We start from the raw sequence: 24,722 nt of genomic DNA, 5'->3' as shown, positions 1-24,722 counted from the left end.
CAAGGGAGAGAGTGGCAGATAAGGAATGAATCATGCAGTGAATTGCAGATTGTATTAAGCTTTTTGGACTTTGTCCTTCCTAAAAGTTATGAGAAGCCATTGATGGTTTCAAAGCATGTTATACCATGACCTGACTTACATTTTTTTCTCTCAACATTTTATTATGAAAATGTTCAAACAGTGAAGAGAATTGTACAATGAACACCCATATTGCTGACTCACATAGATTTTACAATTAACATTTTGCTCCTGACTTAATTTTTAAATTACATCACACTGACAAGTATGTAGGTGTTAAAAAGGAGGAAATAAATTTAATCTCTTCATCCCAGGGAGGATACAAAAATGTTTAGAAATGGTACAGCCTAGCTGATAAAATGATTAGAAATTATTAAATGCACAAAAGCACAAGGGATCATTGCAAAATTCCAAACACAGTTATTGGGGAAAAGTGTACTAGAGTTGTTTTCAGATACACCCTTTATCATTTCATCTTTGTGGACTATGATTCCAGGTCCAAGGTTATATTTTTATTTTTTTATAACCTGATTTCCTCTTATTAGAACTTGAAATACAGTGTTTAAAGAGGTAAAAACTCCACAAACACTTTAGTTTCTAAGATAATTTGCACTTCAGATAAGTGAGTTGATGAAGCTCTGACAAATGGTGACAAGAGGAATAGAGAAAAAAAAGATAAATTTTAAAAATGTATGGGAAGTGGAATTGATGAGAAGTGTTAACTAATTAAATTAGGGAGAGAGAGAAGAAAGTTTTAGCAGAGATGTTTCAAGGGCAAAGGAGGAATAGACTATTAAAACGCTTAATTTTGGATATGCTAATTTTTCTAAGCCTCTGAAATATCTGGGTAAATATTACAATAAGCAACTAGAATTTAAACATGGAACTGGAGGGGTGGGGGATGTTCAAGTCTAAAAATACAGACTTGGAAACCATAATCATATAGGTCCCTGATTGAAACCATGAAAGCAGATGAGGTTGGCTTTGGAGAGTATGCGCAAAAAGAGAGGACAATTGTCACCTTGAGTCATCACGAAATCTCTGGGTCTCAGGTACCTTAAAAACTTGATACTGTTCCAGATGACTATTTATTTATTTATTTATTTTTGGCTGCATTGGGTCTTCATTGCTGTGCATGGGCTTTTCTCTAGTTGCAGCACACAGGGGCCACTCTGTTGCAGTGGGTGAGCTTCTCATTGTGGTGGCTTCTCTTGTTGCAGAGCACAGGCTCTAGGCGTGCAGGTTTCAGTAGTTGTGGCACACGGGCTCAGTAGTTGTTGCTCGCAGGGTCTAGAGCACAGGCTCAGTAGTTGTGGCACATGGTCTTAGTTGCTCCACGTGATGTGGAATCTTCCCAGAACAGGGCTCGAACCAGTATCCCCTGCACTGGCAGGCAGATTCTTAACCACTGCACCACCAAGAAGTCCCCAGATGACTATTTTAAACAAGCAAGAATCAAACTGCCACTTTTTACAACCCAATAATAAAAGTAATAATGGGCAAGGTATCTGAATACACATTTCCCTAAACAAGATCTACAAATGGGCAATAAACACATGAAATATGCTCAACATCATTATTAGGGATAGGCAAATCTAAATCGCAATGGCATACCACTTCACATCTATAATTAAATGGCAGTTCCTCTAAAAGTTAAACATAGAGTTACCATACAACCTAGCAGTTCCATTACTAGGTATATTCCCCAAAGAACTGAAAATATATGTTCATCCAAAAACTTGTACATGAATGTTCACAGCAGCATCATTCATAATAGCTAAAAAGTGGAAACCACCCAAAAGTCTACCAAACTGATGAGTGGATAAATAAAATGTGATACACTTATACAATGAAATATTATTCAGCAATAAAAAGGCCTGAAATAGTAATACATGCTACAGCACAGATGAACATTGAAAACTTTATACTGTTAAAGAAGCCAGTCACAAAGGATTTCATATTACATATACGATTCCATTCTTATAGGAAATGTCCAGAATAGGCAAAACTATAGACAAAGCAGATTTTAGAGTCCTTAGAGCTGGGAGGGTTGAGTGTGTGCATGTGTGTGTGTGGGGGGGGAATGTGAGGGGGAAGATGTACCAGGACTATTAATGACAGGTTTCTTTTTGGGGGTGATGAAACTGTTCTGAAATTGTGATGGTTGCACAACTCCGTAAATACAAAAACCACTTGAATTGTACACCATAAACAGGAGTATTGCGTGGTATGTGAATTACATCTCAAGAAAGCTGTTTTAAAAAATCAAATGGCCCTTTACAGGTATCAAAGTACCTCATCAGCTGGGTACCATACTTTGTTTTCTCTAAAGGGAAACAACAGGCCCAGAGGGATGTCTGAACTTCCAAGTTTGGACTCTTTCCACTATGTCATGTTGTTGAGTGATGGCATAATTAATCTTCACTCCTTGTGACACGGCTATAGCTGTACATCTCTCTAACACAAAATCTTAGTTTTCAAGTGTATGTTTAACAGTTCTCCCTTATTAGACCACTAACTTCAGATGAGAGATTGTGGCTGATTTCAGTACATCAAGATCTGGTAAAGTGCTTTGGTATTTAACAGATGCTCAAATGAAGGGTTTTCAGGTAGGAAAGATCCACAACTGAAACTACAGAAAACCAAAGGAAAGCACGGAACCCAATATACGGACCTCCTCCCTCTCCAACCAAATCAAGACACAAAAAAAGAGAAACGAATAAAGCGGAAGAACGGAGAGAAGGATGGGAGAAACGGCGGGCCTCTCCTCCCTCCCTTCCCCCACGCTCCACGACAGCTTCCCAGAAAGTTCCAGAAGAGAGTCAGGCGTGGCCGGTGACATCACGACGCCCCGTGGCGACCACCACTGAGGCCACTGGCGCGCTTTCTTTCCCGCCTCAAAAAGACCCGGAGACGGGGTTAGCTAGGCGCGAGGGGCGGGGTTTACGTCACGTACAGCTCGGGACGCGCCACTGCTGTAAAGGGAAAGCCGAGCGCGGAGGGGCGGAGCCAAGAAAGCGCGCCTTCTGGGAGGGGGTGGGGCCTGGTTAAAGACCGCCGCGTCACATCCGGGAGACTTAGAGCCCGAGCGGAGGCGGTGCGGAGCGTTTCTCGTCTCAGCGGCTCGGGAACCAGTGCGTGCTGCGGAGCTGCGGCTGAGCCTCTAGGTAGAAGGCGCAAGAGGTTGGCAGCTTCGATTGAAGCACGTCGGGCGGCGAGAGCAGCTAGAAGTCATGAGCGACAGCGGCGAGCAGAACTACGGCGAGCGGGTACGTAGCGGTGGTGCAGGGGGCGGCTGTGTGGTCCCAGCTTCTTGCATCTCTTTCCAGGCCCGTCGGCCTCGGACCGGGAGACTGGGGCGATTTCGACTCCGAAGTCTGAGACCGGGAGGGATGGGAGTCAGAGGTTTAAAAGCCCTAGTGGATAGTGTCTTTATCCGTGAAGGAGGCCGCCGGCGGGTTTAGGTGGCCCTTTACTCGAAACGGCGGTTTTTTCCGTTATGGGGGTGGGGGGGAATTAAAAATGGCCGCTGCGTCCCCTCCGTGGTGGGGGAGGGGAGCGGTATCTCGTTTCGCCGTTGCTCTCCTGTGAAGCCTCGCCGCAGCCATCTTGGGCTGGCGGACTGGGCGCGCTGCCAGAGGCACAAAATGGCGGAGGAGCCGCGCGACAACCTCCAGGCCGCGGGGGACGGGGCGGGCAGAAAGGCAGTGTTCTTTGGGATTTTTTTTCTCAGAATTTAGGTTAAGACAGGATCGTATTCTGGGCCCCGAAAGAATGGGAATCTACGGTGTTCTTGGGGCCTCTTTTAAAATGGGGAAACTAGTCTGAGGTAGACTAAGTTCTGGACCCGTTAGTTTGAGGGGGTTGCGCGCCAGCTTTGTGTTCGGCCTAAATGGAGTGCTTTTCTTTGATACCGAAAGGGCTTTCAAACCCAAAATCGTTTTCGGTATCCAGAGTAGACCACGGGTTCGCTGAGATTTTCTTGTTTGAGGGAGTAGATTTTTTTCTGCGAGATGGTGGAGGAGAAATTGGCGGGCAGCAATTTACGGCGCCGTTGTTTTCTTTGTTTTGAGGCATTCCTACTCTGCGAAGCACAAGTTGTGTTGGTGCACTTTTTAAAGTTTCCACTCCAAAATGTGGAGTTTGGTGAGGGTTGGATAAACTGCAGAAATAAGGAAGTTCCCGGGCTAAGAAAGCATGATGTAAAGCTTGGTTGCAGGTTCATGAGTACTAAGATGCAGAAATGTCAGTCTTGCCAGAATCTTGCATATTTGGAGGTTTGTTAGAAGGGTAATAAAAAGCACCATGGAACTTGACTTTTTTTTTTTTTTTTACTTGATGGGATTAAGTTGGGTGTTTTTACAGTTTATCTGTAATTGTCAGGTAAATCTACTTAAATATCTTCTCAAACTCATGAAACAAATTTTAGTTGGTTCATTAGAAGGGCGTTTTTATAGAGAAACTCCTTAGCTCTTGGAGTCTTAGTGAATTTACTGTGTAACTTTGGAGCCAAGACTGATTAATTTGCCTTGAACTAATCAGGCCCCGCCTTTACCTGTGCAGATGAGTATTGGCTTTATATGTTTTTCCGTAAGACGATTGATTGCCACTGTCACCAGTGTGTGTGTGATTATTTTTTAAGCTCGCTCTTAGGGTGAGAAAGCTTGGATCAAGTTCACAAGTTGTTAAAGCTGTGGGTTATGGTTTCTGCCGGTTGAATATACTGTCGAAACTAGGCGTCAGTGTTCGGACTGGAAAGCAAATGATAATTTTAGTCTTCAGCTATTAAACAAAACAATTATAGGATACTTTTGCATTGTTTTGAGACTACAAAATGACTGGTCTCTGACTAGAGCTCTCAGTTGAATAAACCTGAGTAAGTTACTTGTGATGGTGTGCTTGAGAAGATGAAAAATTCCCCAAAGGAAAGTTAGGGTATTTTTTTAAGTAAGGGAGGAAACAATTTCAAGAATTAGGTCCTGGTTTGAGACATCTCAAGAGACATTGTCATCCCATTAATCAAGTTTTTGAATTGGTACTTTCTGTTAGTAGAATATACATCCTAGTTATATCACAATCCCGTTACATAGAATGGTGATTCAATAAATTCTTATGGAAGGAGACAAAGTAATAAAAAAATTTAAAGGTACATGTTAAAAATTGATATTTTGTCTTACATAGAGTCTTGACTTCTTGGAAGAGTTTTTCTGAACTCTGACGTTGTGGAGTACTTCCGCATTGTTTTCTTTGGCGTTTGTTTTGTATGTAGATTGCTTTCCAGTCGGTTTATTGGAACCTGAAGTGGTTAGCCTATACCTAAAACAAATACGTTTGGGACTCCCAAAGAATGCGTGGCAAAACCATAAAGCTCAGTGGGATGATTTAAATATAATGCCTTTAAAAACACTAGGTAGAGCACTCAGGTCTGATTGGCTAGAAACTTCCTTTTGGAAGTGCCTGAAAACAGTGGGAAAACCGTTGCATTCCATCTTGGACATGGCCTGCTATGAATAGCTTACCTGGAGCCTGAAAAATTAACTTTCATTCCACTCTGAGTTTTCAGACATTACAAATTGTTGATGTAAATCACTAATACTAGTCTAATCAGCTAATGTTAATGTAATCACTAAAATCTTATCAGCTGGAACCACCTCCTGCCCCACCATAGCCACCAGCCCCGCGGCTCTAGACTATTATAAGTTCGATTCCTATACAGACTGGGGTGGGGTGCGAGCAATAAATTATCCTCGACTTGCTTGTTGATAGTGTGTTTACTTTATTGCGTGAATATTGACAGAGTCGTGGTTCCTTATGTTCCTTTGTCTTGTTTTAAATGTGCAGCTAGGGTGCGTTCCTGAATTTTTGTGGTTCCTTTCACACTTTCAGTTATGGCAGAATCTACCTTTTACCTGTATCTGGGATTTTTCATGTCAGAGTTGATAGATTTAAATTAAAACCTGTTGCTAATTAGAGCTGACTTCCGTGATCTGGCCAAATCCATGTTAAAGTAAGATATTCATTTCAAAGTTCTAGTTTTTTCCAGTCATTTCCCAAAATTGGTCACGTTTTTTGCAAAGCACCTTTGGAAAAAAGAGAGGTGCTTTTAGCAGATATGTCATGTCACAATTTGGGAGAATAAGAACATGATAGAGTCATGTAGCCAAGTTTAGAGGTGCATGGTAATGGTGAGAGGGGGGTGGTAAATAAATCTTGTAAGGCCCAATTATGGTCACACTCTTTAGGGTGTGGTGACGTTTGTTTGTTCTTGGCACTGGTTTAATGTTCAACCCTCCTAACTAATTTCTCTAGCTTGTATAAATGGGTCTTTAACTAGAGAAACCAGAAACTAAGGAAACGCTATTTGTATGGACCAAATCATTTTAATTTGTCTGCTATCAAGATTGCAATAACTACTGTTGATAGTGTTGCCTATTTTTGTAGAAGTAATGTGTATACAATATAGGTATATTATCTTTAGTCTTATTCTTTGTAGGGATGAATAGCATCTGGATACTATCCCATCAAACTGCCTTTCAGATTCTGCAGTTTATTTCCTCTTCTGCTTAATCTTGGGTTGTCTTTTTGAATTGTTTTTAGCTTCTAACTCTAAATCCAAATTTTCAAAACTAAAATATCAATCTCTTTATTCCTAGAGGATTAAATTAATGTTGGTGGGAGGAAATAGTTTTGTTTCAGTGTGAGTCTGGTTAGGCACAAGTCTCTTGAAACCAGGTGGAAGAATATTTTTCTTGGTCTTAACTAAGAATGATTTAATGTTATGGATATGGCCTGGAACTAGAAGGTGGCATGTTCATACTGAAATTACAAGTGTTTATAAGGTAAGTACTACTGGTTTTGTGAAAAGATTGAACAGGAATTCAGAAGATGAGAGGTGTGTTAAATGGAATTTGCCTTGTACAGCTTTTTCCCATTCCTTATCTCCAGTAAAATCCAAAGCCTGGTAAATATTAATACTTGCATAGTTGTTGACATTTTGCCCAAGAGGACAATGCTACAGTGTGTATATCTTTTGAGCCTTAGCATTGCGTGTTATGTTGATCGGTGTTTTACTCATAATTGTATTATTTTCCTATGACCTACAGTGATGTGATTGGGAATTTTAAGTGTTCACCCAATTTAGTTTTTTGGGGGGAGGGGGGTCAGGCTTGTTTTTAAGCTGGGGTTGGGGAGTTCTTCATTATAGCAAATTAGTCTTCAAATTCCCCCAAAATCTTTGCTTTGAATTGGGTTTTGGAGGTTACATTCTGATTTTTATCAACAAGATTGCTGAATATGACAGCATGGATGAGGACCCTTTTGGGGTTGTTTTTTGTTTGTTTTTTTTGCTTAGATATTAGATTAAAAAGTAGTCTTCTGAAACAGTAAAACATACTTGCGCTTGAATGTTTTATGAATGTAAATTCAGAGTCTGTATGTATTTGCAAGAGATCCTTTTAAAAGCTTGGGCTTAGAGCTCATTTAGGCATGTCAGATGACAGTTTTTTCAGAAATTTTCAGTCTTTGAGGATTTTTCTATCCAACCAACCTTCCGGTAGAGTTTAGCTGCAGAAAGAAATAGTATAGTCCGTACGTTGATATGAGCATTGATCTTTATAGCAGATTCAATGAGTTTTTCTTTATCTCCTCCTAGTTTTTAAAATACTACCTTGTCGATCAACCTAATGAGTTTGCACGTTTTTAATGTTACATAAATTCCAGCTGTAGTCCCTAGAATTATTTTAACAAAAATTGTGTTGGTTATGGGACAAATTTCTGCTTATTTGTAAGTAGGATCTCTTAACCATATGTATATAACATTAGCCCAGTAGTTCTTCTGGTTTTATGAAGTGGCTACTTGAACTTAGCTGAGGTTTGAATGAACCTAGTATTTATATTATCTAGCAGTGTGCTTTGTTCTTCAAATATGGAAGAAGGGAGAATGTTGGGAAGGAGTAATGAAATAGCAGGAAGGCGTCCATATTGAAAACTTGTGGTATCTAGAGCTTTGGCCTCTTCCAGCATCTTCTGCACCTAAGCCCTGTATTTAAACTTTAGGAGGCCTTAAGAGGAAACCTGCTTGGGCATTCTGATTCCACGATTACATTTGTGCTGGCAGTAAACATTTCCCATTACATTTTAGTGATGGATATTAAAATGAATTGCTGTGACTCCCTTAAATAAAAAGTTATTTAAATTTTTTCCTGGATTAAATAAGCAATAATTAACATTGAAAAACTAGACTGAAGGTTATGGTTGTCTTTTTGATCAGATAGGTATAAAGACTCATCTCTCACTCTCTCTCTGGTCCCCCCCCCCCAGAAAGTTTTATTTTCAGAAAAACTAGGAGAGGAAATTGTTGACAGTGAAAGATCATAAGGTGAAGTTCAGGGAAACTAGGATGTTTTATGAGGGCAGTTATTTTGATTAAGGTGTTCAGTAGACACTATTATACTTTATTGATCTGTTAGGTGATATCGAGTCTTTTTAATAATTTCAGGAGGTGAGCTGTAATTTTCTCCCAATATTGCCACCTTTCAAAGTAGAATTGCTCCTTTGGACTGCAGAAGATTTTAATACCTTGTTCATTGCGGGGGGAGATTTCACCAAAAATTCTTTGAAAACACCACTGTTGGATTCAAGTTTGTTCTGCTTTCTTCATAGCTACTCGCATGTAGTAGTTGGTTGACTTGATCTTTTTAATGATTTTAGTTCTAAATTTAGTAAGTTGGGCCATTCATATTATAAAATCTCACTAGAGCAGCTTTCCAGCGGTGGGTTGAACACTATAGTCCAAATTTTCAAATTCCCTAATTGTTTTTTTACAGAGCTACTTTTGCAGTTAAAAAAATGTGTGACGTTAAATACATATCTTGCCCTTAGTCACAATTTGTAAACCTCTTCAACCCTCAGCCTTGTCATCATTGTGCAAATGAATTGTCCGTGCTTTCCTTTCTTGCACTTTGTATTTACGTGTCACTTTTTGACTAGAGATGTGCTTTTGACACTGAACATACTTTCTATTGATGAATACGATAAGAAGTGTGAAATGTAATTACAGTTCTTAAAATGTCAGTTGAACAGTAAATGTTCAGTCGTGCACTTCACATTCAGCTTAAGCATGATAAATCTACTTGGAGTAGACAAAAGAGATTGATTATATATTTTAGAGCCAGCAGGAAACTAGTTTCAGTTTTTTGAGCTGCGTATTCTAGCTTTTCTAAAAATCCAAAACAACAAGAGGGATTTTTTTTTTTTTCTAGTTTCAGTTTTGGCACTGGATTTTATCCTGGAGTTTTAAAATATTCTTCATCCTGTTCTTTTTCTATTAAGGTTAATGTTGAAGAAGGAAAATGCGGAAGTCGTCATTTGACAAGTTTTATAAATGAGTATTTGAAGCTCAGGAATAAGTGAAGCTGAAATTTGAAAAAATAAAAGAAAGAATGCATGCTAATTATCAGACCAGAAGTCCCACTTGTAGAATATTGAGCAATTTGTGTGAAGTGGGGAAGATGAAAGAAGTCAGAATTTGAAACGGAAGAATGAAGAAAAGAAATAAAAATGAAGTTAAGATAAGAAGTAATCTGGAATCAGAAAGCACTACGCTAAGTAATTACTAGTCTGTTTATGTGTCCCTGTATATTTTGCTAAACATGCATGCATTATTTGTTTAATAGAAGAAATATATACAGGGAAAAGAAGTGCCTTCCAGGGGAAACGTTTAAATTAGGTAATTCTAATTTTAACTTCTTAGTCAAATGATTGAAATGCAACTTTAAAAAATAATAATAACCCTTTGTAGTCAAATAGGAGGCAGGAATGAGCTCTTCAGTTTGGGTAACAGCCAGCTTCATGTTGTCTCCTGGATTTTTCATCTCTAACTTTGCTGGTCCTGGGGCATGAGTGAGTACCTCCAGAGTTGGAGTTGGTGGTCTGTCTTTGCCACCCCCCCTGGACTCTTAATGCACAGACCCCTATTCAGTACAGAGCAATATATAGTAGAATGTTTTCTTAAGTTTGTCAGAGTTTTCCTAAAGAATGTCACCAGATTGGTTATAGAACCAAACCCCGAAAATCCAAGCAAAGAATTGGACAGGATAATTCCTTTTGGCGTTTATGAAAACATTAATTTCTTTCTAGATGGCAGTAGTGGAAAGCTATGACCATTTAGGGCCTAACTTTAAGATGCATGTGTGCTAAATTCACAAGATGATTCTTAATTCTTCCTGTTTAATTCTTATTCCAGCTCAATGACTGGGGTTACTGCTAGGGTTACTGCTAAAAAGTTATAGGGGGCTTCCCTTAGAATGAGGTGGGTCACATAAGTGAACAGGATATCTAACTGAAAAGTGGCAAAAATAGTAGTAGGTGCTTTTTTCCCTTTTCTCATTTTCTGTTATTAACACTTAACCGTTAAAATGTGAGAGATATAGATCATAAAGTAGCTTTATTCTGGTTCCCTACTCCCTCCACTTACTGGGAAAATAGACGCCAAAGTTCTGTCATTTTCCCTTCTGTGTGTTGTGTTTTAGCTGAATAGAAAAAAATGGTGCAGTCTTGTTAATTTCAGTTGGATGGGACAAATGCATGTGTCAAAATAATGCCCAGTAGTAGCCAACCAACAGATGGCTTCTACCCTATTGGGAAAGCCAAGGCTATCACTTGTCCCCGAAATGAAGATAGCCTAAAAAACTTTGAGAGTTGTCAGACTTTACAGCTTTTGGAAAAAGTGGTCTAAATGACATTCTAGAGGAATCCATTTTCTGAGATTTTAGGGCCTGTTAGTGTCAGATTTGTGGTTTTTGTAATATTTCTGTATCTTGCAAGCAGAAAAAACTTAACTTCCATTTATAGGCAATAGTTTCCAGTATTTGTCCCGATTATTGCTTTGTAAAACTTGGCACATGTAAACTAATAACATTAAATTGGTAATGTTGATTTTGCATTCTAAATTACAGTTTAGGCAGAGAGCTGAGGCAAGTGATGTGAATGGATGTTTTTCTATTTAAGCTCATGGATTCTTTTATCAGGAGATCTGAAAGGTCCTTGGGGTCCAAAAGAGAAAAGACCTGTTAGTCATCTAAGGGGAAGAAGCAGTTTGGAATTCGATTATATGGCACAAGCTGGAAAGATGTAAAGCAGAAATAAACATTGATGCTAGTGGAGCATCTCATCCATTCAGGTTCCTCTCCTGCCCTGGCCAAAGCATCTTTGAGTATGAGAGTGCATCCCTCTACCCCTTGTCTGGAGACTATAGGGGAGACAGGCCTCTTATCCTGGGGCAGGTGTAGGTGTAAGGTACATGTCCTCAGGAGGGCTGATTAATGCCAGGGGGCAGGTGGGGGCAGAGAAGGTGACAAAAAACAAGGTTTCAGGAAAATGACTTTGTTGGGGGAAAAAAATCAGATAGGTAAGAAGTATAAAGCTTGAAATTGATTAAATTAGTGAGACTTAACTAAGCATCATAAACACCTATGGTGTTTTTAAGAAATACGCCCAACTCCAGACCTACTAAAATAAGCGCTAGTTAGGGATGTGTTTTTAAGTGCTAGGTACGTTTACTGCATACCTCTAAGAGCCACTGTTCAAAATGTAATTTAGTGCATCTAGTTTTTAAAATGTATGAGAAACCTAGTGATTGGATGGTTTTTCCCACTTCTTTCATTTCTTTCAGAAAGTTTTTCTAAGTTATTGCCATTCTCAGAATAGGTAGACACTGGTTGGTATTTTGTTGGAAGGCTGAGTTTGTTTTTCTCTGATGTGTTCCGTATAGATTGTACATTAGTATATGATTAAGACCCAGTCTATAAGAACTTGATTCCCTGAGCAGTTTTCAGGGAATTTTGGCTTTGTTATTCATGCTAACTTTAAGTATATGACCCTTTTCTTTGAGATACTGATATTCAGAGTAGTGCTTCTTTTGGTAGGATTTTAATGTGTTGACATTTATTGTTCTGACAGCCCTGAAAGTGGACTTAGAATTTTCCTTGCGTGTAGGGGCTTTTCCAGCTGGTTTTACAGATTTGACCATGGACCAAGGTTTAAAGCTAACTTTATGCTTTTAGATTTGGCTAATTTAGGTGTCATTTCTTCTAGACAGGCTAAATATCCTTGCACATAGTTACAAACCAGCTAATGGCCAATGTAACTGCAAAAAGGTTTAACTTTAAGACTACCCCTGACAAGAAAGGTAGGAGGTTAGAGGCATTGTTTTCTGTTTTAGCCTAACAAGTGTCAGTACAGAATGGAAAAAATCTTAGCATTCTGGTGGTTTCTCCTATTCCTGGTCTGAGAAGTGATTACTCACAAAATGCATCTGCATGTAGCCAATTAGTTGTAGAGGTTGAGTGAAAAGTCTTATGATAATTTCACAAATACTGTATCTTTGACCCTTGATCTGCTAGAATTTCATGGGAAAACCTCATTAAGGTTTATTCTGAGGCTAGAAGTACTTTCTTTTCCCTCTTGGTGGACAGACTGGTAAAGCATCTCAGCTTGGAATAAGGCTTTTCTGTTTACTGAAGCGAGAGGCTTAAAAGAGGATCTTGACTTTTTCTACTCTTCCTTCCTTTTTCAGATCCGTAAACTGATTTCTGTTAACTACAGTTACTTTATTGGTAATCTTTTAACTCTTATTGTGAGGCACCCATATTCTCTTCCTGCCAGAGCAAATTGTTTTCGTTGGTTTTCATTAAAAGTCATAATCATTCTATGAAGTAATCTTTCTATCATTGGAGTAAACAAAGGTTATTTAGTAAATAGCTTTTAGGTCCCTGTTTCTTCCTTCTCTTCTAGATTAGCTTTTGCCTGTTGAAATGATGGCAGAAAGTGCATCCCCAATTTGAGAACTTCTTTGTTCGAGGAGGAGGAGGTGGATTGTGCTTTAAAATGTCTCTTCAGAATATTTGCCAGAGAAAGCCAAGGGATTGTTGGTTGGGGTCCCCAAACCACTTCTAACCACTCCTTGATGGTAAAAGCAGCTGTTTTCACTAATAATTAGGGACCATCTTTGAATCTCTTTACTAACTTGTGGCAGGAAGGAGAGGGGGCTGTCATGTTTCATGTCACTTTACACCATGTTTCATAATGACTGAAATCTTACTGTAAAGTTTCTAGAGTTGTTTTGGGTGTAGAGACCAGAACTCCTTTTGCCCACTGAGTTAACTCTTATGTTCCCTGTTCTAAACTTTAAGCTTTAATTTGTCTCTTCTGTGTTGCATCATAGGAAGGATCTTCCAAATTTTCTCCATTATGTTCTTAAGTCACAGAACATTCTAAAATGTTTTGGGCTGTGATTTAAAAGAATTTCGTATCTTCTGTCCTTTGAAGAATGGCCAGTGTATTTATTCTGAGGGTCTACCACACAGGGAGGTCTCTTGTGATAACTTCTATGCAGCTTCAACATTGATTCTTACCCCTACAGTGACTTACCTGTAATGTTGATTCCTTTTGAGTCTGGCTGTTTATCCTGTGTTGGGCAGGAAGTTCATTAGACTAATGCCTTTTAATTTGCTGAAGATGGATAACCTGGAATAAAGGTTGTCTTGGTTTGATGATACCTTGGTTAGCTATCAGACTGAGTGGATTCTCTTGTCCATTCCACTATTTCTGTTTTGGTGTCTTGGCAGAACCTTTCCCTAGGTCCAGTTCTTTCTATACATGTTTGCTTTTTCCACTAATTATATGCCTTTGGTTCACTGATGAACTAGTTATCCTGTTTACCCATTTCTTTGCTAGTTTCTTTTAGAAATCTTTTTTGTATTACCTACCTACCAGCTAGTTCCAGTTATGATAGGGGAAAGCTTGAGTATACAGTATATACCTAGATTTCCTGAACTTCCCTTCCTAAACCTAGATAAGGAACCCATGATCTAAACTGTTTTGGTTTTAATATGTCCTTTATGTAACTTTTCTAACTGCTTATTCTCAGTTCCCCATCAGTTGGCACTGGCTCATCTACACTTAGCTGAGTAAGATCTCTGGTACCCTCTTAATTCTTACCTCTGCAGTTAATTCACTGCCTCTCTGCTATAGCTCCATCTGGTTGCTTTGAGCTTTTTAAGGGCTTCCTACCATGGTTAGGTGGACAGGCTCTACAGATCTAGTGTCCTTCAAGCTGGTCCTTGCTTTCCACTAGGTTTCTACCTTTCTCTGGGACTTGAAACAGTTACCGTCCTTGTCTTTTTTCCCACTCAGCAGTAAATAAAACTTGAATATACAGTAAGTTTTAATTAATTTCATAGGGTTTTTTTGGTTGATGGCAACTTGGTTGAAATAGGTGTGAGGTATAGGTGTCATAGTTAATAAGGTTCTTTCTCACCCTAGTCTTTATGGAGTAACATTCCCAAAACAATCCTTGGGCAGTTCCCTTAACTGCTTGGCTTTGGCACCCATTTCTGAAGAGTGGGGTCAGTTAACTCTTACCCCTGCTCCCTAAAAAAAGGTGGAAGTTCAAGTTAATTGGCTTATGTCAATTGGAGCAACGTAACTATTATACCAGGTATATTCAGTTCCTGCCCTTACCTATGTTTTCTTATCTTGGAAGGGGATTGCTTTCCCTCACCATTTATCTCACCACAGCTTATTTGTTTTTAAAGTTGCCCAGAAAGTATACAAATTAAACTTTTGACATCTACGTGTAGGAATCCCGTTCTGCTTCCAGAAGTGGAAGTGCTCATGGATCTGGGAAATCTGCAAGGCATACCCCTGCAAGGTCTCGCTCCAAGGAAGATTCCAGGCGTTCCAGATCAAAGTCCAGGTCCAGATCTGAATCTAGGTAAGAAAGACTGTCTTGGGATTTTCTTGTTACTCTTAGCTTTCAAATTGGTGTGTGCTTTTGTAAACTAGGAAGATAGAGAGGGTCAGTTCATTTGTTGGCTTATTTAATATTGGTACTAGAAATGAAGTTAGTCGTTAAGATCTGGGAGATAGAAGACTAAGTGGTTAAGAGCCTGGGTTTTTGGAGTTAGGGTTCAAATCTTACCTCTATTTTTTTCTGGCTTGGGCAGATTACTTAACCTTTTTCAGTCTTAGCTTCCTTATCTATAAAAGGCGAATTAGTAATAGTACCAGTTCTTCAGAATTGTGAGGATTCACTATGAGTTTTAAGTGAACTGCTTATTAGTATGGCAAATAGACTGCAGAATATTGGCTTTCAGTAACTGCAATTCTTGATAAATAGGTATAGTCTAGTATGACAAATGTATGTATAAAACAAAAACACCTTAATGCAGCGCTATTTTTTTTTTTTAAATGTTCGTCAAGAGTAAGCTATACATCTTGGTTTGCCCAGGTCAGCCCCAGTTTATGCCGATTGTCAGGCATAATTAACAGCGCCCCCTTTCTCTCTTACAATGTATATCCTCCTTGGTTTAAATGATAGTTCATATAATCACTGTAGTTAAGAGCAACTGGTTTTAAAATACTGCTGGAGAAAACTGTGATGGTGATTTTATCTTAAGTGAATAGTGGGCATAATGCAAGAAGCAGAAAAATAGAGGGTGGTATTCTGAGGGGTAAAGGTGGGTGCAAATCAAGCTAGTATGAAATGCATGTTTTATGGTTTTCGAAAGATAATTGTGTTAAGTTTAATCTCTAAATTATTTTAAGATATGATGGAAGGGAACTTTAGCTGGTAGTGGTTTTTTGGAACTCTTCCTAGCAGAGTAGAAGTAACTATATACAGAAGAAGAGTATCGATCCTGCTATATGCCTGAATTGTGTGTTCCAACTTTTGTAGTTTAACTCTAGAATAGAGTATTGAAAGCCATATCTTACTGTTAGTTATTTAGTCATAACCTTGAAGCCTTTGTCTTTCAGGTCTAGATCCAGAAGAAGTTCTCGAAGGCATTATACAAGGTCACGATCTCGGTCCCGCTCCCATAGAAGATCCCGTAGCAGATCTTACAGTAGAGATTATCGAAGACGGCATAGCCACAGTCATTCTCCCATGTCTACTCGCAGGCGTCATGTTGGGAATCGGGTAAGATGAAAAAAATGTTTTTAAAGCAGTGGACTGTTTAAAGCCGCTTTATAATAATACATAATATGTTCCCTTTTTTTCTTTTGTTTGATGTTAGAACTGATATTATTTGACAGTGGAGCTTTAGCATGAGTTACCTGTAGTGCCTTTTTAGTGTTTCGAGATTGTCTCTTTTTAAAAGATACCACCCATGTAATTGTCTATATTTGTGCTGTTGATCACATTTAAGATATTGTCACATTAACAAGGTATTGTCATATTAACAGCACATCAGATTAAAAAAAATCTCCATTATACATTACTATTATTACTATTAGTACACTAGATCATAGGTCTGTATGTTTCATACTAATGTTAATTTACGTTTTCTGGGTTTGTTTTAATACACTTTACAGAATGCTGTCCTGATTTTCTCATTTACTTTTTTTTTTTTTTTTTAAATTCTTGGCTGTGTTGGGTCTTTGTTTCTGTGCGAGGGCTTTCTCTAGTTGCGGTAAGTGGGGGCCACTCTTCATGGTGGTGCGCGGGCCTTTCACTGTTGCAAGCCTCTCGTTACGGGGCACAGGCTCCAGACGCGCAGGCTCAGTAGTTGTGGCTCAGGGGCCTAGTTGCTCCGCGGCATGTGGGATCTTCCCAGACTAGGGCTCGAACCCGTGTCCCCTGCATTGGCAGGTGGCTTCTTAACTACTGCGCCACCAGGGAAGCCCTCCCATTTACTTTTAAGCAAGTTTCTTTCAGGTATTAAAGCTTTTTTATCTTCCACAAGAAGTTCCAAATGAGATGGCATTTAGTGTGTTCATATTGTGGTTTCATTGTATAATGTAATGCAAGTAGATGTAAAGGGAGTGTTTGTTTTTGAAAGTGCGATGGAATTTGACTGCAGTAAATGTATGTATGACGTAAATGAAACCTTTAGGCAAATTCATTACGGCTACTGGAGTGTCAGCGACATTTGGTTCATTATTTTCCTTACGGTAATAATTGCAAGCTACTTATTAATACCTGTTAAATACAGTTTGGTACTCATCTTTGGTTACATTTATGTGTGTGTGTATATGTGTGTATATATATATAAACTTAATGTATACAATGTTTCTATAGAAATAAAATCGGGCTGAACATGCTCTTCTATATCTTTTTGGCAATTTAGAGCCTCCTATTGCGTGAGTGGTATATCATAACATTTTAACAGTATGCTGTTTTCCCCCCCTCTGGCTTATAGAGACAGTGCTATTCTGATTATCAATATGTGTGCATATTGTTGAGTATGTGGCCATTTCTTAGAATAAAGCCCTAGAAGGTGAATCCTTTGGGCAAATTGCCCTCCAATCTCCCCCCCAAAAAAATGTCATGTGCTTTTCACTAGTATGAGCTGCTGTTTCCCGTCCACTTACTAAGTTGAACTTACCCCTTTTGCGGTCTTTTTTACATGTTCTTAAACATGCTTATGGTGTTGCTGTAATATTAATTTTAGAATAGCATTTTATTTCGTTGTTTATTATCTTTTAGGGTTAGTGTGACATTTTTGGCTAATTTATGCATAGTTTCTTTTTTTTTTAACTTTGATTTATGACACGTTTTAAAGTTGAAAATCCATTTTTCTATTTCTAGGCAAATCCTGATCCCAACTGTTGTCTTGGAGTATTTGGATTGAGCTTATACACTACAGAAAGAGATCTAAGAGAAGTGTTCTCTAAATATGGCCCAATTGCTGATGTGTCTATTGTATATGACCAGCAGTCTAGACGTTCAAGAGGATTTGCCTTTGTATATTTTGAAAATGTAGATGATGCCAAGGAAGTAAGTAAAAGTCTTGTATGTTTGTAAAAATACCAGTCCTATTTTTAACTATTTTTACTGGGATAAGGACAGTTTTTGCTTTAGTAACTATATATAGCTTGAGCTAAAGGAAATGCATTCATCTGGGAACATACACTGATCAATATTGAATTTTTTAAAAAACCTAATGTGGACATTTTCAAATATTTGTACAGTAACAGAAAAGTATGACAGTTTGGTTCTATATTCCAACTCAGTCCTCTCTACCACATTTGAAGTAAATCCCAACATAGTCAACTGTTTCCAGGTGTGGTATGTGTCTAGATACAGATATTTCTAAAGTATAAGAATATTAATACTCATTTGGAATATTTAATCACTGTTTATATCAAATTACTTTTTAAATTTTATTTATTTTTGGCTGCGTTGGGTCTTCGTTGCTGTGTGCGGGCTTTCTCTAGTTGTGGCATGCGGGGGCTACTCTTCGTTGTGGTGTGCAGGCTTCTCATCCCGGTGGCTTCTCTTGTTGCCATGGGCTCTAGGCATGTGGACTTCAGTAGTTGTGGCGCACAGGCTTAGTTACTGTGCAGCATGTGCGATCTTCGTGGACCAGGGCTTGAACCCGTGTCCCCTGTATAGGCAGGCAGATTATTAACCACTGCACCACCAAGGGAAGCCCCCAAATTCCTTTTTTTAAAAAAAATTTTGGCTGCATTGGGTCTTTGTTGCTAGGCACAGGCTTTCTCTAGTTGAGTCGAGCAGGGGCTACTCTTTGTTGTGGTGTACAGGCTTCTCATCGCAGTGGCTTCTCTTGTTGGCAGAGCACGGGCTCTAGGTGCGCGGGCTTCAGTAGTTGTGGCGCATGGGCTAGTTGCTCCGTGGCATGTGAGATCTTCCTGGACCAGGGATCAAACCCGTGTCCCCTGCATTGGCAGGGGGATTCTAAACCACTGCGCCACCAGCAAAGTCCCCCCCAAATTACTTTCTAAAATGGAGAAGAACATTAAAAAGTGATAAAGCTATGACTCTGACTCAGGAGAAAGGAACTGGTTTTGAATGTATACTAGCAAGTGATTTTATATTTAGAGTTAAGTTGACTTGAGGCAAAACATAGGAAGTAATTTTTTGGGGGGCTGTGCTGCATGGCTTACGGGATCTTAGTTCCCCGACCAGGGATTGAACCCAGGCCATGGCAGTGAAAGCACTGAGTCCTAACCACTGGACTGCCAAATTAAATTTTTTTTATTATGTAGACTAAAGTAAAAATTCAGTGTGAGAATCTAGGCCACATTTAAGAAATCTGGACTTTAGATACATACAGTATAAGGAAAAGTTGAGAAACTTAAATGACAAGCCATCTGAGGTCAATGTTGAGATGAGTAACTGAGTTCTAAATGAGATTATATGGTTATACATTTTCTTTTATATGTATATATAACTTTGTCAAGATTATACTAATTTTTAAAAACCATAGATTTTAAAATAAAAAGCTGATCTACTAAAGGAAGAATTGAAAGCTGAATGCAAGTAATTATAATTTAAGAGATTTAATAGATTCTTTAAGATCTCATTCACTTCATTTTGGTAATAATTGAACCGTATAGGCTTCCTGGTTTCCCTAAATTTTTTTTTTCTTTCTTTTTTTGCTACAGGACCAGAGTTCACTTTCTGAAAGATAGCATATTTTGTATCTGAATCAGTAGTGCCAGAAACCGTCTTGAGGCAGAAACGATCAAACTAGAAAATAGCATACTTGGAATTAGACGTTTAAATTCTATTTAGGTGGAGGGGTGTTTCTTTAAATTGTGAACAAACTGCTATGTCTTTGGGATATTTTTTCCTTAAGTACATACTGTTTTATTTAGTCTGTGTTCTAGATAAAAGAACTATATGTAATTCAAGCTTTCTTCATCCCAACCTTTTTCTTCCATAGCAGGGAGCCATAAACTTCTGTAAAGGATTAGACAGTAAATATTTTGGGCTTTGTGCACCATAAGATGGTACGCGGGCCTCTCACTGTCGTGGCCTCTCCCATTGCGGAGCACAGGCTCCGGACACGCAGGCTCAGCGGCCGTGGCTCACGGGTCCAGCCGCTCTGCGGCATGTGGGATCTTCCCAGACCGGGGCACGAACCCGTGTGCCCTGCATCGGCAGGCAGACTCTCAACCACTGCGCCACCAGGGAAGCCCACCATAAGATCTTAATGACACCTTTTCAACCCTGTCAAAGTAATGTAAAAGTAGCCATATAATATGCAAATTAATGAGTGGAGCTATCTTTCGGTAAAACATTTATGGTCACTGATTTTGAATTCCATTTATGATGAAATACTATTGATTTTCTTTCCCCTCACCCATTTAAATTCTTAGCTCATGGGTCATAGGTTGACAGCTATGTACTGCTTTAGAGCTACAAGCACTGTGTTAGATAAAATATTTCATGAGTTAAATTGGCTTTTGTGGTTTTTTTGGGTAAGCTTTTCTGGGCTAGCTTTTATAAATAAAGATTTAATAGGCGGAAAAGCCTATTAATAAGCTGTCAGGCATAATGTTCTGGCCTAGCTGAAACATCCAGTTGGACCCTGTTTATAGCTGTTGGATAATTTGGGGCTTTGTCCAGGGTGTATATAACAACTTACATATCTTTTGAAGGCGAAAGAGCGTGCCAATGGAATGGAGCTTGATGGACGTAGGATCAGAGTTGATTTCTCTATAACAAAGAGACCACATACCCCAACACCAGGAATTTACATGGGGAGACCTACCTAGTAAGTTTATTTTCAAGGTTGTTAAAAATACTGACAGTTCAGTTTGTTCAGTTCCTCCAAGAACTACACGTAGTTAGGGGTGGGGGGGATCTGGCATTTCAAACTGGCTAAAACTCAAAGTCAATACAGTATATTCAGTGGAAACATTCTGTCGGTACCACACATTTTGATTGGTATCATTTAATAGATCACATCCCATTTTTATCGTAAATAAATGCCATAGATTTGGCTTTGCTGGGTAATTGATTTTCACCAGACCATTTTTCCCATGCTGTAAACTTAACCGTTATTATAGGTAAGATTTTTTAAGTTCGTACAAATCTTACTTACTGTTGTTCATAGTGGCAGCTCACGCCGTCGAGATTACTACGACAGGGGTTATGATCGAGGCTATGATGATCGGGACTATTACAGCAGGTCATACAGGTAAGTTAAGCATAATACTAAGTTTAAGTTGCCAAAAAGTTGAAGGTCACGCCAGGTCTTCTCCTGAATCAGTTGCAACATAATTTAAGGCAGCACTATACATACCTGAGTTTTAGTCTTTGTTACAAGTCATTACCTTTAATACTAAGATCCAGGCCCAGAGTTTACACTAGTTTGTTTTGGCCACACCATGCGGCATCTTAGTTCCCTCACCAGGGATCGAACCTGAGTCCCTTGCATTGGCAGCACGGAGTCTTAACCACCGACTGCCGGGGAAGCCCCTAAACTAGATTTTATGATTATGTGTCTTTTTAATTTATCTTTGTATGTATATTTTTTAAACACCAAGTTGTAAACCAACTGAAATCCTTGGTTTCAGAACATGACAGTGAAAACAATTATAGACCATACTTCAGTTTTTTCCCCCTTTTTTGTTTTTAAAGTGAGTTTCATAAGCTGTGTTTTGAATGTCATTGCTTTATAAAGCAATTTTTCGTATCTAAGGAATCGTGCACTGAAGGGCAGGGGAAATTGATTCTTGGAAGAATCAAAGAAGTAATTATTTAAGGACAATAATTAGTGAAACAATGGTAAGAAGTTTATTACCAAAAATATTGATATATATTTTGGGGTTTGGCAGGGAAATGTTCATGACACTGGGAATACTTTGAAAGGCAAAAATGAAGTAAAGTTCTCTATTTTATTAGCAACAGCAGGTAATTCAGACCCTTCCTTGCTTGTCAAAGTGTAAATTGTGTAAAGTAGTGACCACAACAGTTAATCCTTGACACCTTATTTTAGTGTGGTGTTGAGGTGTGGATGTCGTCTTTTGCACACTATTCAGTAATGTTTTAAGAAGTTGACAGTCCTGACATTTAATACTGACAAAAAGAAACTTTCTTAAAACTGGCATTTCTGTACTGAGTGACACTTAAGGGATTGATTTTTGGAAACTGCAAAGATTAGGGTCTTAATATTTTAATTCATGAGCATTTACTTTTAATGATATTCATTTTAACCACCAGGGAGAGCTCTATGCCAATTTGTAAAGAGGTGGCAAAAGCAGCTAGCTTTCACTTCTGCGAGTTTTAATTTTATTGCATGAATTGTGTGTACTTTCAAAAAATTTTTAAATGAATATATGTTGCTTTTCTGCCTTCACAGAGGAGGAGGTGGAGGAGGAGGAGGATGGAGAGCTGCTCAAGACAGGGATCAGATATACAGGTATGCCAGGAGAAGATTTAAAATCTGTACAATAGTAGAATGGCTCACATAAAGACATCTTCGTTATTAGTATTTTGGTAAATTATAGTTGGCATTACACAGAATTGGATTGCATGAAGTTTATGAATATACTGTAACTGAAGCCAAATGACAATGTGTACATGGCTTAATTTGTGTGTTCATAGAAATTAATTGCGCTTACACTAGGTCATTTACTCAGTGGTACCATTTTGTACCTTAACATGAGATATGGCAAAACTAAGTATTATTCCTGATAGTTTTATTAGCTTTTTATAAGTATTTCAGAATAGTAAGTGAGTATTCAAGTTGATCTTTCTTACACAGAACTAAATCACTTTGAAGCACTATGAATGAAATTTTGTTTTGGGTGCTCATAGGGTATAATTAGTGGTAAAGTTTTTTTTTTCTCCTTCTCTAAGCCATTTTAAATTCTGTTAAGTGTAATGTTAATTAGCAGATGATCAGTGGATCAAATATAGCAAGGAGTATTCAACCTCTGATAGTTTGAGGGGTTATTTGGTACTGGGCCTGATAGTGTGCTTCATTCTCAGGACTAAAACAGACCTTGAAATCCTGTGACTAATGCAATATTTTTCAAGGTCAGTGAGGGTCTTTTAGTTTTGGAAAGTGACAAAGGGATCATATATAATCTCGGTAGTCTTAGATGGTGTTGACATTTGTTTACAGAAGACGGTCACCTTCTCCCTACTATAGTCGTGGAGGATACAGATCACGTTCCAGATCTCGATCATACTCACCTCGTAAGTTTTTATTGACTTACATGATTGTTTATATGTTGTAATAGCATGGCTTGCTGTGACTTACCAAACAGCAGATAATGGGTTAATTCAATTAGTTTTATCTGTATTTCTCTCCAACTTTTGGTTTAAGGAAGTATAGGAAAACAACCCTTGGATCTTACTGTTGTTGCTTATGTTCTGTCATCATTTGTAGCTTTTCTTTTTAGGAGTCCTTGTTAATGTTTGTACAGCTTGGAAACATTTGAGTGACTTAAAACCTTAGCTTTCAGCTATATACTCCCAGCTATTTCTGTTTAACATTGGTCGTCTTAGTGAAATCTTTATGTGAAGGTTTTCCTCTATTTTCACAGGAGAGAATCTGGTACATAGGAATTTCCTGATGGCAGAGTAGTTTAAAATGCTCAACATTAAAAGTACACACTTGAGTATTGAAGAATATTTATTTCTTTTCTTCCTAGGTCGCTATTAAAGCATGAAGTTGAAGACTTTCTGAAACCTACCCTAGAGTTGGGATATTGTTTGTGGACAATATTTTTTATTGTCTCCTGTTTAAAAAGTGAACAGTGCCTAGTGAAGTTAGGTGACTTTTACACCTTTTATGATGACTACTTTTGGTGGAGTTGAAATGCTGTTTTCATTCTGCATTTGTGTAGTTCGGTGCTTTGTTCAAAGTTAAGTGTTTTCAGAAAAGTATGTTTTGCATGTATTTTTTTACAGTCTAAATTTTGACTGCTGAGAAGTTTCTATTGTACAAAACTTCATTTAAATGGTTTTTCTACTGAATCCAGGGTATTCTGAAGATCGAAGCCTGTGTGTAAAATGAGCTACCAAATGGCAAAAAGCAACAATAAAGTTTGGTTTTTACTTTTCTTTCTAACATATCAATGGTTAGCAGAACTGTTCAGAATAGACTGTCAGTTGTAAATTCAAATCAAAAATGCCCGTTTTCCTCCAGTCCATAAAACATAACCATACTTAATATACCTGCAATTAAGTGATAAAAATTATGCTCTGTAACTCTATACTGCTAGTATTAGGCCTAAAGATCTTTCAATACAGCTAATGCTTAATATAAATGTGAATTTGTCGGCGTTTATATAATCTGTGTTATATATATAGCAGGGAATAAGATAAGAGTTACACAATGAATGCCTTTAAAAGGCTATTTCTTAAAGCTGTTACAAGGGGATAATGGTATTTCAACTAGTTATCAGCAAGTGACAATACATTCCACCACAAATGTACTCTTGTTCTTCTAGCTTTTACATTATATGGAAAAACTGGGTGCTTTAGGGTTTGAGAAAGAGAGAAGGGAACACTACACCTGTTGTGGATGAACTGAAGACTTTGCCTGTTCATTTTTTAAATATTATTTTCAGGTCCTTTGCTTACCAAAGGAGGCCCAATTTCACTCAAATGTTTTGAGAACTGTGTTTAAATAAACGCAAATGAAAAGAGTAAAAGGCTGGTACAACTCAGTTTATAAAGATTTTGTTTTAACCTTGCTACATATATAATTAAGAGTTCGAGTTCTTTTGGACTCAGTTGTATTCTTTTTTGTTGTTATTGGTGTTCTAAATAGATAAATTGTGTATTCCTGGCAGATAAATCGAAGTGAGTAACTAGGTATTGGAGTGATCATCTCCACTTGCAGATGGTGTTATATTAAAATAACTCTAGTCTCCACACTTGCCCTGAAGTTACCTGAAATGCACATTCTTCTTAGTTTATTTTCATGGTCATTTCT

General features: G+C 38.3%; 1 protein-coding gene across 5 annotated transcripts; it reads left to right on the top strand.

Moving 5' to 3' along the window:
- Nucleotides 1–3,083: 3,083 nt before the first annotated feature.
- TRA2B (transformer 2 beta homolog) lies at nt 3,084–24,438 on the top strand. 5 transcript variants are annotated; one of them, XR_010943635.1, is made up of 10 exons: nt 3,084–3,287; nt 14,658–14,791; nt 15,835–15,997; nt 17,609–17,797; nt 20,428–20,543; nt 20,886–20,969; nt 22,134–22,193; nt 22,766–22,813; nt 22,905–22,975; nt 23,434–24,438. XR_010943635.1 is itself a non-coding variant. In XM_067738336.1 (9 exons), the coding sequence occupies exons 1-9, from the start codon at nt 3,252–3,254 to the stop codon at nt 23,442–23,444; spliced, it is 864 nt and encodes a 287-aa protein (XP_067594437.1). In that variant the 5' UTR covers nt 3,084–3,251; the 3' UTR covers nt 23,445–24,438. The 5 variants fall into 5 exon arrangements, 3 of the variants coding, with proteins under 3 accessions (XP_067594437.1, XP_067594436.1, XP_067594438.1); XR_010943634.1 differs by having other exon boundaries at nt 22,902–22,975; XM_067738336.1 differs by lacking the exon at nt 22,766–22,813.
- Nucleotides 24,439–24,722: the final 284 nt, after the last annotated feature.

This window comes from Pseudorca crassidens, chromosome 5 (genome assembly GCF_039906515.1).
Source record: "Pseudorca crassidens isolate mPseCra1 chromosome 5, mPseCra1.hap1, whole genome shotgun sequence".
NCBI classification, from domain to species: domain Eukaryota; kingdom Metazoa; phylum Chordata; class Mammalia; order Artiodactyla; family Delphinidae; genus Pseudorca; species Pseudorca crassidens.
Note: the sequence above shows the minus strand (reverse complement) of the source record. Positions and strands in the feature narration are given on the sequence as shown.

Bases quoted from the DNA above. Each gene is read 5' to 3' on its own strand.
- TRA2B (XM_067738335.1), top strand. From the start codon at position 3,252: ATGAGCGACAGCGGCGAGCAGAACTACGGCGAGCGG. The intron at 3,288-14,657 runs GTACGTAGCGGT...ATCTACGTGTAG, and splicing joins AGCAGAACTACGGCGAGCGG to GAATCCCGTTCTGCTTCCAG. The intron at 15,998-17,608 runs GTAAGATGAAAA...TTCTATTTCTAG, and splicing joins GGCGTCATGTTGGGAATCGG to GCAAATCCTGATCCCAACTG.